The 12630-nt window shown below is 36.8% G+C and overlaps 1 protein-coding gene and 1 long non-coding RNA gene across 2 annotated transcripts; both read left to right on the forward strand.

The window, feature by feature from the left end:
* The first annotated feature begins 1641 nt into the window (after nt 1–1641).
* On the forward strand, nt 1642–3783 carry LOC137716178 (uncharacterized). The gene is made up of 3 exons (XR_015961007.1): nt 1642–1711; nt 2535–2607; nt 3487–3783. It is a non-coding gene; the product is annotated as an uncharacterized LOC137716178 (long non-coding RNA).
* A 4376-nt stretch (nt 3784–8159) lies between these two features.
* Nucleotides 8160–10346, forward strand: LOC137715710 (putative protein phosphatase 2C 25). The gene is made up of 4 exons (XM_068455050.2): nt 8160–8719; nt 9185–9523; nt 9635–9814; nt 9930–10346. Exons 1-4 carry the CDS (start codon nt 8261–8263, stop codon nt 10098–10100), a joined length of 1149 nt encoding a protein of 382 aa, XP_068311151.2. The 5' UTR covers nt 8160–8260; the 3' UTR covers nt 10101–10346.
* The last annotated feature ends 2284 nt before the right edge of the window (nt 10347–12630 follow it).

The raw sequence follows: 12630 nt of genomic DNA on the forward strand, positions 1-12630 counted from the left end.
TTGGGGTAGATTTTGTTTCTAGTTCATTTTGGCTGCCGAAGGGGAGTGCTAGCAACGCACAACCATTTGTATTTGGACTTTATCACCACTTACACAAAAATTAAGACTCTTAACGTTTTTGGCTAGAAATCAAAGATGGAAAATAGAAAATACAATTCCAAAGCATCAAACGTCTTGGTTTTTGTGTGAACAAATGACGCATGGCATCTTTTAAATTGAGAATGTCCAATTGCGAAGGTTAGTGCAAATGTTACTAGCATTTCTCTAACAAAAATGGCTTGGTGAAAGTGCTCTAATACATAATTCACTTCTTCTGTTGTTGGAAACTACGCGTACAAAGGACAGGCAAACTATCCAAAACTCAACTTGAATATCAAGAACTAAAGCCACATTTTAAATTAATACTCTACCAAAACAAGAGGCATAAAACAAAATTATAGAGAGACTCTAAAAAATGAGATTCGCTGGACTCTCTACCACTTTATATTTTTTTAATAATGTTTTATAATATTGGCACGAGAATTGACGTTAAACTGTGAGGTGACAGAAGGTTCATGGAGAATCACACTTTAAGAGAGTTTCCTTAACATTTGTCATAGTATAAATTCTTCCAAACAAGCATCGAAATAGCAAACTAGACATTATACACCAATCACTTCAAAAAAAATAAAAAGACATTATACACCAATAATTTGGGGCTCGGTGAAAAATCTTTCCCACAGAAAACCAAGTGGGACCTTAATTCAATTACTCATCGATCTATTTGGCACGTAATACGTGAGATTGTCGATAAACTACTCTAAACGGGCTAAAAGGCCCAAGCCCAAGGGAAAATCTAGAAGGCTTTACCCTATTTGACAAATACAACCCAAGTATGAATTAAATAATAATGGGCCTCAAAAGCCTCATTGTCTAAAGGACGATGTGGGCTTTAAATTGGGCCGAAAAGTTTTTCTTTTGTTTTGGTCAGAGTCAAACCAACTCGGTCTTACTTGTTGCCGTCTAAAAAATCTGTCTCTCTCTCTCTCTCATCGTCTCCGGCCAGCTCCTCCGAACTCATTCTTTCGTTCTCTGAAAACGGTAAGTCATTCCTCTGTTTGGTTGGTGAGAAAATTTTGGAATAAGATAGAAAATTTTTAGGATTTGATACGTTTAGTTAGTGTTCTTTTGAAGAACAAATGTTGAAAATACAAATTTGGAACTTGCACTGAACTGAATCTGCCAATCCCTTCACACTGATTTTTTTTAGGGTCCTTTCTTTAGCTTAGAATAAATCTTGTGCAGAATCCCAATTTTTTTACATACCCATTTGTGGGTTTCTCAATAAAGTTCTGTAGGAATCCAATCAAATATAAACACACACATATGTATATGTATGTATGTATGTATGTATATAGATGGGCAAGATTACAGCCAAGCTCTAAGCTTTACAGTCCATTCCATCCTACTAGATTATTTAGTGCTGGAATTTCTGTGAATTGATATTTTTTTTCTTGTGCTTATTTACTCTTTTTTTTTTTTTTTTTTTTTTGAAATCTTTGGATATGGTTTTGTTGACTTGTTTTTTGTCTGGGATATCTTAATCTGACACTAATCTTGTGCTTATTGTTTGTAGATTCTGGAGTTATGAATTGGGTTCAACGAAAGATCTATCTTTACAATGTGACATTTGGGCTCTATATGTTGGATTGGTGGGAGCGTTATCTCTTCAGTATCCTGTGTTTTACCTTATATGAGTGAACTTATTTCCTCGACCGGATATTTGTCTCGTTTTAGTTTAGAGAGCACATGAGTTTGCATACTTTCATGAGTGAACTTATTTCCTCGATCGGGTACATTTAGAGTATACAATTTGGAACGTTTGGTGACTATTTTGTTTTCAGTTTCTAGTTTTCGTTTTTGTGTTACATATAGAGGGAAATACGTGGGAGAAATGAGGGATATAGAAGAGTGTAGGGAAGATGGTGGGAGAGATGTTGTACACGGGAAGACACAAAATGAAAACGAAAAACAAAAATCCATTTCAAGTTGGGTGTACTTTCTAGATTTGGTTTTCATTGTATTCTTCTTTATATCTTCACCTCTCTCTCATCCTGCTTCTTCATCCCTTTTTTCCCTCATATCTCAAGCACCAAAAGTGAAAACTAAAATGAAACGGTAATCAAATGGGCCCTTAGCATTTTTCTAGCTTATATGAAATTCTTCTTGCTGTTATGGTTTGGGAAAGTGCCTCTTTGTTGGCAGTTTCTTAGATAACCGTATGTTAAGAATCGACTCAAACTTTTAGATTGTTTGATTGTTTCTTTCATACTGTCATATATAGGTACCATACAAATTTGTGTTTATGGTCATCAGCGTCTGGTGCATTGTTATGAATCTTGATAATAGCAGCAAAATGCTTGTTGAGGAAGCAATCCTACGAGGATTCAATATTTTTACCATATATCCCACCATTCTTTTTCAAATTTAATTTGGATTTCTCTGCCTTAATTTCTGCTGTTATATTGCTTTTGTCAGTTCCTTAATCTTGACAGATACTTTGGTCGTTGTGTTGCTGTGGTTCCTGTGTTACAATGGGTCACGATATTTGATGGAGTTTGGGAAGAGGTAATATTTTAACATTTGTCTCTTGTCGGATATCATTAGGTGGTAGCATCTTATCATTATTTTCTATTAGACTTTGGACTGTGTACCTTGCTATGATGTCATTGGATGTGATGGTATCGTGATCCAATAGATACATGTGGGATTTGAATGCCATCTCAAACAGCTCTTGGTTCAACCTCCTTTGTGACATTGAACTTCTCGAGTTTACGTGTCTATTTTGGATAGAAGAACTCTACCCTAAGTAATAATCGGCAGCTTCAAAAATTCTTGAATTAGTTGTTCTAGTTGTGTTTTACTTTGAATAGATTTTAGAATTCTTTGTGAATTTTCACTATGAATTTTACACATGATGAGATGCTTGAAGGTTTCTTTTGCTACAAATTCAGAGCACCATAAACAAAACATCCGAACATTTTGAAGGGTTTCTATCACTTTCCATTACTGTCCAGGAATTGTCGCAATGTTATGCTAAAACAGTTCTGAGGTTTACTCGAGTATTTTTAGACTTATTCACATGCGCTTTTCTGGCAATTAAGAAACATACACAGAAAACTATGGAAGGTGAAGTCGCTTATGAAATTCCTAAACGACAGACTAATTTTGCAGGGCTGTCTTTTTAGTTAGTAGAAAATACCCAAGTATTTGTCTGAGGCATCGATTGAAGGTCCAAGATTATACTCTAAACCTTTAGGACGGCGTTTAGACTTCCAAAAATATGAAAACGAAGTTTCATTGACCAATTGTTGTCTATCTTTAGAAGTTCCCTAATGGACATCTCCATACAAGTTAATCTTCTTTCAGCTTATCAGATGTTTACGGACTGATTTCAGTTGAACTGAAAGATTGTAAACTAGCTTTTAACTTGTCATTCTGATATAGTGTCAGGCGTCTATGGTGAGGTCTGGAGATAGCGTCGACCTGGGGTGTTCGGATTGATGACTGAGCGATGATTTGAATGCAGCTGCACCACCGTGTGTTACACTCCGTATTTAGATTTGACTTGTGAAGTGTTGATTTTGTGAGAGTAATTGTGCATGTCCTACACCATTTTCTTGTGTTTTAGACTTGAATTTCTGTTAATATAGCAGATAGTTTTACAGTTGATTTACCGGTGGATGATGTGATTTGTGTTGCTTTCCACTCCTCGAAAGCTTTGTTATTTATTTGTTTTCCCCATCTCTTTGTTCTCCATATCAGTTTGGCCGAGAGCCAGCTTACTGTTTGTGTTATTGCACGTTCAAGGTTGAAACTGGCAGAAACCTTTCAACCACTTTGTGTTGTTTTTTTTTTTTTCATTTTGGGACGCCTTTAAATGCAAAAAGGTGTCCTTAATGATAAAGAAAGTTGTCAAAGCCTTTCCAAAAATTGTAAGGTGATTCGGAGAATAAGATACTCTAAACTTTTTAATTGTTAGATCTTGACTTTTAGTATTTTTAAATAAAGATCTAACAATTAAAGTTTCATATTTTGGGACACCGTTGGAATTTCAGTTTGTGTTTTTATCAAAACATTCCAAACCGTCTTATTTTTTTCGTTTTTCAGCATAAATCCCTACAACTAGACATAAGTAGGTTATCGAAATGCTCTTGAACAAATAATCGTGTGCAATTTTTTGTCAACTTTTGTAACCAAAATCATTTTTTGCCCTTATTAAACACACAGTGAAAAGTAACCAAGAGCTGGTGGTCCAGTGATAAAAGGCAGAGTACGGCTTCCTTAAAACTAAAAATTGGAGGTCTCGAGTTCGAAATTCACTATTGGTTTGAAAGCTAGACTTGTGGCCAGGGAGCTAAAATGCCTCTGTGAGTCTTCCAAGCCCTTGAAAGGAGTGGATAACCGTGGTTTGCCACCGGTTATTCCTGTTAAAAAAAAAAAATTCAAGAACAATGAAGAATGTTCTCCTAGCTATCTAATGCCGCAATTTTGTATTCATAAATTTAAGTGTAGATAATAATAAATAAAAAATCAAGAACATGCCGGGAATGTGAAGTAACATGAAAAATTTCAAAGATATATCTTCCATCTATAATGAAGAATGTGAACGGTTTGCTTAGTTTGAAAGAGAAAATTGTCAACGAGTTGTACTTGAGTGTTTTAGTCCAGCGAGAAAGGGTGTATTCAGAACAATACGTGTAGCAATTTGATTGGGTTATGCCACAAATCAAGATTTTCAAACTACGCGGTGGCCCCGTGGCGAATAAAAATCACACCCGAAACAAGTGCAAAACCGGAATTTCAAGGTTTTACATGTTGACCGTTTGTAATCACGCCCAGTTTCCCAACGGTCGTGTCTCAGTCACATCCCGGTCAGCTCCTCCCCTTGTCGACGACAACATTATACGTAAGACAATTTTTCAAGTTCGAAGATTCCTAAAAGAATAAAAAAGAATGAAAATTTTGAATTTTTTCTTACCTTGGTGTGGAACCGAGAAGAAGGACAACAATGAGAGACGATTTTTTGCAAAGACAAGAGAAGAAGAAAGCTAGGGGAGGGGGAACAAATTTCCTCTGTCTTCTCTCTTCCTTGTTGGAGTTATGATTGTTTTCCAATTTTATTTAATCCCTGCTTAAGGTATAATTAAATATGTATTGGAGCAATTGGTTTCTTTTTCTTAGAAGAAGTCTATCTACAAATCAAGAAAAGAGTTCTAGTTCAAATTGGGAAACAACTCTACAAGCCCATGCAGCTTAGGATTTCTACACCTACTGCCCTTTTTCCTACGAGCAGCCCAGCAAGTGTGGGCCATTTGTGGAGTCTACAATAATCCCAAATATTCTAGAGACGACACGTAGACTTTTGATCAAGAAAGACAAGAGTGCCCTCATTTAATGGGCGCGCTTCTCAGATACTCCCATGCGCAACTCACACGCTCACACCCCTGAAGGTCCCTGCAGATGAATACGACTACCCACAACTCACCCGTTCTTGGCAAGAAAAAGTCAAAACATTAAAGATAAGGATTAATTACCCAAATCATATATTTAATTCATTTCCAAATAAATATTGACTCCATTCAAATAAATAATTCATATTTAAATCAATTAGAGATAATTACTCCATTATCTTAAGATATTATTTCCTATTTAATATCTTGAGAATATTTCTCCATAAAACCTTGCCCAATAGGATGCCGCAATGTGTAGGATAAAACCCTAACTCCATGGCTGGCCACTCCCCTATAGATACATCATATTCTACCAAATTTCGGTAAGGTTTTGCTACCCCAAAAAGCCCTAAACACTTTACTCTTCTCAGAGAAACTAATTTAGGCATCAAAGATCCATTGGCTTAACCCCCACCTCATGGGCGCTTGAGGCTTAGATCCTTGATAAAAGGTGTTGATTGTTTTACAGGTGCATTTTCGTTAAAACTAGAGATGGTGGAAATTTGCATCGACAACTGCTACACTAGTTTGAGTTCAATATATTAGTATTATACTCATGAGTTGAATATATTGAACTTATGAGTTCAATGTATTGGTATCATATATCCAAAATTTTTAGCCACGTATAAGAGTGTGATTCCTATATAAATTCAATATATTGATATTTCATAAACTTTTTCCGTCCTACCGTGCAAAATTTTAGTGTAGATAAGAAAAAGGAAAAAAAAAAAATCAAGACCATGCCGGGAATGTGAAGTAACATGAAAAATTTCAAAGATCTATCTTCTATAATGAAGAATGTGAACGGTGTGCTTAGTTTGAAAGAGAAAATTGTCAACGGGTTGTAATTGAGTGTTTAGTCCAGCAAGAAAGAGTGTATTTAGAACAATACGTGTAGCAATTCGATTGGGTTACGTGGCGCAATTCCATTGGGGTTACGTGGAGCAATTCAATTGGGTTACGTGGGGCAATTCCATTGGGGTTACGTGGAGCAATTCAATTGGGTTACGTGGGGCAATTCAATTGGGTTACATGGAACAATTCAATTGGGTTATGTGGAACAATTCAATTGGGTTATGCAACAAATTAAGATTTTTAAACAACGCGGTGGCACCGTTTCTGAATAAAATCACACCTGAAACAAGGGTAGAATCGGAATTTCGAAGTTTCACATGTTGGCCGTTTGTAATCGCGCCCAGTTTCCCAACGGTCGTGTCTCATTCACATCCCTGTCAGCTCCTCCCCACTGAGGATCTTCTCCTTATTCTTTTTGGAGGGATTCTAGAAATTTTTAAATCGTGTTCATTCATCATATATCGTGCGTTAAAAAATTATTTTAAATATTTTTATTTATAATTAAATATAAATAGTATCTGATGAAAACTGATCGCACGATATACAATAAATGTACATAATCTAAGAATTCTTAAAATCCTCACAAAAATAATCGAAATAACGAAGACAGCATTGTAAGTAAGAGAATGCGTTCACAACGGTAACTTCGCAGAAGCTCATAAAACCAGCAATAAGGGGAGAGAGGGAGAGCGTGGGGGCCCACAGTGACAGCATTAGCTTAGCTTAGTTAGTAAGAAGTCAAACACCGTATTGAAATTAAATAACGTGTATGACCACTTAAATTTCTCCTTTTTTATCTTTTTCACACTCGCGCGCCGGTCCTCATCCGATTTGGGGCGGGGCACCCGGTTCTGATCGGACGGTTTTGCCCCTGCAGGGTTAAACTCCACTGAACGGTAAAATGCTTGTAAAATTAGACAAACATAGCCAACTATAACAATATCTATAAACAAATTGTTTTGAATATATATTCAAATTGGTTAGGTTTGGAGATTGTTATATCCAAAAATCTAGAACCATAATTTACTTAGATAATATTAATTTAATTTGATTTTCAAAACGTATAGAGATCGTTTGGAAGTGCTTTCAAAATGACTGAAAATACTTTTGGAACCAATTCTTAGTAAAGTGCAAATAAATTTGGAAGAAGCATATAATGGGTGTTTCTTGCAAAAAGCATTTCAAGTGCATTTGAAACTAAAAACCATCTTTTTAAAAACTCTTTCAGTCATTTTAATAGTACTTTCAAAAAAGCTCATAGTCTTGTTAAGATAAAATGGAATGAATTGTTTTAACATTAAAAATGAACTATTGTCACCAAAAGAACGAGATAGAAAATTAATGGTATAAATATGTGGTATAACTCATAGTGTGGAGCTAACAAACTATAAACTTTAATTAAGTATTCATCGCTACTGTAAAATAATAATGAAAAAAAATGTACATAATAACTAGTTGTTAGTATTCATTTGTTTAATAAATGTAAATTCTAATACTAATAAAAATAAATTAAATTAAAATAACATGTTAAGAAACCTTGAACGTAATTAATAACAAATCCGAACTTCTCACTAAATTTTAGAAGAAAATTACTTGGAGTTCGTCGACGTCCAATCTCAAGCAATGACTAAAAGTCAAAGCAAATCCAATGAAGGGTAAAACCGACATTCAAAAATAGAGCCCCAAATCACTGGTCAAAACAATGTTTAAAAATAGCCATGGAGGGCCCCACAAACACGGAAAATGACTAAGACCCCACTCGGAGGAGCCACCTATATATTCCAGAATTCTCTCCAATTTTTCTCTACATCCAAACAAAACGCAGAAAAATCGTTACAGGAAGAAGAAGAAAAAAAAAGAACAAACGGCACAATTTTTTAACCGGAAAAACAAAGCCGAAAAGGAGAAACGATATGTCGTGCTCCGTCGCAGTGGCCAGCTCGCCGGTGTTTTCCCCGCCGTCGTCTCTGTTCTGCAACAAATCCTCCATGATCACTTCGGCCCCAGAAACCCTGACTTTAGCTCCGCCGCCGTTGGCGTCATCACCGGCGGGATTGGCTTCGTGTTCGTCTCCATCTTCACCGTCTTCGCCGTTTCGGATTCGGATCCCGAAGCCGCCGAGCGGGTTGTCGTGCTCGGGTCCGGGCTCTCCAGTGACGCAGCTGAAGAGGAAGAGGCCGGCGAAGCTTTGTATTCCAGTGGTGTCCTCGGGATATGGGACTGCTCCGCCGACGCCGTCGACGGCGGGGAGGAGAGAGGTGGTGGAGTCAGATAGAGAAGGGCACTACTACGTGTGTTGCAAGAGAGGGAGGAGAGAGGCTTTGGAGGATCGCTACTCAGCTAATCTTAATCTTGAAGGTGATTCTAAACAGGTAATTCTAAATTTGCTCTCTTGTTTTTCTTAATTTTTTTTAATTGTGATTAATTTGTTTTAGCTATTGAGCTGAATTTTGAGAAATTTGAATGCTTTGTGTAGAATTTTGAGAAATTTGAGAAATTTGAATGCTTTATGTAGAATTTTGGGAAATTTGAAAGCTTTATCTAGAACTGTGAGAAATCAAAGTGGGGTTTTTATATGAACCATAACCAATTTAGTTAATTTTTAATTTATGTTGTATGTTTTAGTTGTTCTAGGGTCTGAATTGATGGAAATTTTAAAACCCTTTTTCTGAGATGTTGGAATTTATATTCTAGGTTAGGAATTTGAGGAAAATATAGAATATTTTGATCTATTACAGCACAATCGTGCTTCAGGTTTCAGGACTTTATTGATTTTAGTTAGACGAATTAGCGGCCTGAGAATTGGAATTCGATATGCTGAAGCTTTGTTTCTGCAGGCGATTTTCGGTATATTTGATGGGCACGGAGGTGCAAAAGCTGCTGAGTTTGCAGCAGAGAACTTGTCAAAGAACATTTTAGATGAAGTTGCGAGGAGGGGTGGTGATGAAATTGAGGAAGCAGTCAAGCATGGTTATCTGAATACGGACTCTGATTTTCTCAAAGAGGATTTCCGTGGTGGATCATGCTGTGTGACTGCTTTGATCACAAACGGTAACCTTGTTGTGTCCAATGCTGGCGATTGCCGTGCTGTCTTGAGCAGTGGAGGCGCTGCCGAAGCACTCACATCTGATCATCGGCCGTCAAGGGAAGACGAGAAAGCCAGAATTGATAACTTGGTAAGCACTATGTTTCTTTTGTCCAAAATGTTATACATTGAGGTTACTTCAGATTCAAGTTAAACCTTATTCGGATTGTGATTGATGGTTGTAATGAATTTCTTTTTGTAGGGCGGATATGTCGATTTATGCCATGGTGTTTGGAGAATTCAGGGATCTCTAGCTGTATCGAGAGGAATTGGCGATAGGCAACTTAAACAATATGTAACTCCAGAGCCAGAGACCAAAGTGCTCAGAATCAAACCCGAACACGAGTTCCTAATTATGGCCTCAGACGGATTATGGGATAAGGTATTTAGTAATCCCGTTATCATAATTTTGCATTTAAATCAATAGAGTTCCATACATACTATTAAGATCAATTAGTTCCATATCAACTAAATTGGATTTTATTCCTTTGTTCCAGGTTAGCAACCAAGAAGCAGTGGATATCGTACGTCCTTCATGCTTAGGCACTGACGGGCAGCCGTTGGTGGCTTGCAAAAAGCTGATAGAACTATCTACATCACGAGGCTCTTTCGATGATATTAGCGTGATGGTAGTCCAATTGAGACCCTACTTATGGTTTTCAGCTTAACAAGAGTTGGTACGTTAGAATGATCAAAGTGTTTGGACTTCAGAGTAGCCATATCTATGCTAAATTATTTAACCATTTTATCTGCAATTTGTTTAACACCAATAGAAGATGGATGGCACGTAGTCATTGATTTGTATAATTGTTGCAGCCTTATTCTTTAATTCTTTGTATAACTTGACTTAGTTCAAGATGTTGATTAATTCATTCTTTTAGAATAATATGACTTGCGCATTAGAATGTTACAAACTTTTGTTGCTCTCTGACCTCCTCTCCCCGTTGATTCGGTACAACGGTTAAAATCAAAATTTGGTGTACAATTTTGAACCGTTGTGCTTAAGATTTTGTCTGTGTTTAGATTTTGTCTTGTGGAAGATTTCGGATGTGTTTAGATTTTGTTTTGTGTTTAGATTTTTTTTTGGTTGTTGTTTTGTCAAAGCATGTGGTAACCCACACCTCTAAGGGTTGGACTAAGCTCTAGTTGGGCCGGAAAGGTTAAGGGCATTTCAATCCATCCCTAACTACAGCCAAATAGTACACGTCTTCTCAAAGCTTTTAACTAGAATATCACCTGTATCGTTAATAGTTGATTTGAAATTTCTAAATGATGTCTTAGTAAATTTTCTAGAGTGTACCTATATTTAGGAAAAACCAAATCCGACTCTTTTAACACTTGCCTACTCAAGCCCCCACTCAGTCTTCTCCCTAATGGACCTAAACTACACTTAGCACCCAAACCACGCCAAGTCCACTCAACCCGCCACCTCCAACCACCACCCTCCCCTCTTGTTCCCTCCCCCTTCCCCACCTTCCTAATCTTTCTAATCTCTTAGTAGCATACCGTAGCACCCTCTCAACCACCCTCTTAAACGAGGGGTCAACTTAGACAAACTTAAAAATAAAATAAAATAAACGAGGGCAGTTTATATGGAACACGCTCATTGTCATAGTAGCGTTGTGGTCCAGTCATGCATTTATCATGTGGAGAAAAACTTAAATATAATAATGCATTATTTTATGTGGCGATGAATCCGTTTTATGTAAGTCCTTCTTCACTTAGGACACCACCTCAACCAAACCTGCCCAATCTGAAACACCTTGTTCGACTCCGTGAGCAACACCTTTCCATGCACCTTGTCTAATTATTATTTTTTTTTAATTTTTCATTATTTACTTCAAATCTTCATTGTATAGTATTACATTTGAATAATGTTATCTGTACCACATTTTGTCATTATTTTTCTAATGGATGTGGACTCCGTCTATAAATGTCTATTCATTTATAAATTTAGGACTTGCGATCCAAAGTAAGATAGGTTCAAGATCATGGAATCATTTTTCTATCATATAGGTAGGACTGTTGCACTAATGTACTTATAAGTAATCGCATCATAGATTTTAGGGAACTTTAACCAAAAGCTCTCGATATTGTTCACTTTAACGAAAAACCATATTTTAACACTAAAAAGTCAATCATGGTACTATTCACTTGTGTTAGAGAGACAGTCATCAAGATGAAATGCTTCCAATCAGTCGGACGTTGCCATTTTATTTGAACAAACAGTACACAGGTATGTCACGCAATAAAATTTAACCACTAAAAATAAATTCATCTGCCAACTCTTTCATAAAAACATAAGATGAGATGTACATGACGATCCACCTTCCTGCCTACTACTCTGCCCCCATGTTAAATTTTGTGGTTGGCATTCGAAGATTTGGCACGCTGCATAATATCTTTGCATACTTATCTTAATCAGATAACTAACAACCAAATAAACCAATGAGATAACACGAGGAACACACAAACAAACATGATCCGTTGTCAATAGGACCCCCTTTGCCCAAAAACTGACCTAAAAAATAAGAAATTTGAAACTCCCCGAACTTTACCGTCCGGAGCCTAGGGACCATGAAATCCAGGTATTTGGTTTGTGTGAAAAAGAGATAGGAGCCCTTGGTTTGTATAAGGTGGACTAGCATAATGAGTTAATGAGGACTGTCAGATTCAATTTAAGTAGTCCGGATTGTCAAATCTTTGTACTTTGAACACTAGGACTCTGGAGTGGATCTCTGTGATAACAACAGCATATGAATCCGACCAAATGGCTTTGAGTCCACCCACATCGCATGTTCTCAATCATTTATGGTGTACCCTCTCCTAGAAAAATCCCAGGTTGGCTGCCCTTGGACCTTTCAGTACTACTGTCACTGGTACTTATCACCATGTTATGTTGTTGTACCAAACATCATGTCTAATTTATCAATCAAATTCCACCAACGCCTAATTACATGAGTTGTATATGGCTCTTGTGCAGCCAGATCGTGTCATGTACTTGCTTCAGATCTAGAAAGGAAACTAATGCATGAACTCTAAGTACTCACCACTCACATAATCTCACATAATTAAGGCTTAGTTATATTTCGATGATATCTGAACTATAACCTGTCTCACACTTTTTCAACTGAATCTGAAATTGACTTACTTTGATTCATTAATTGGTTCATACTATCTATGTTGTGGTAATGAAGA

The sequence above is a fragment of the Pyrus communis genome, chromosome 3 (assembly GCF_041283825.1).
Source record: "Pyrus communis isolate YQ-2024b chromosome 3, ASM4128382v1, whole genome shotgun sequence".
Classification (NCBI taxonomy): Eukaryota; Viridiplantae; Streptophyta; class Magnoliopsida; order Rosales; family Rosaceae; genus Pyrus; species Pyrus communis.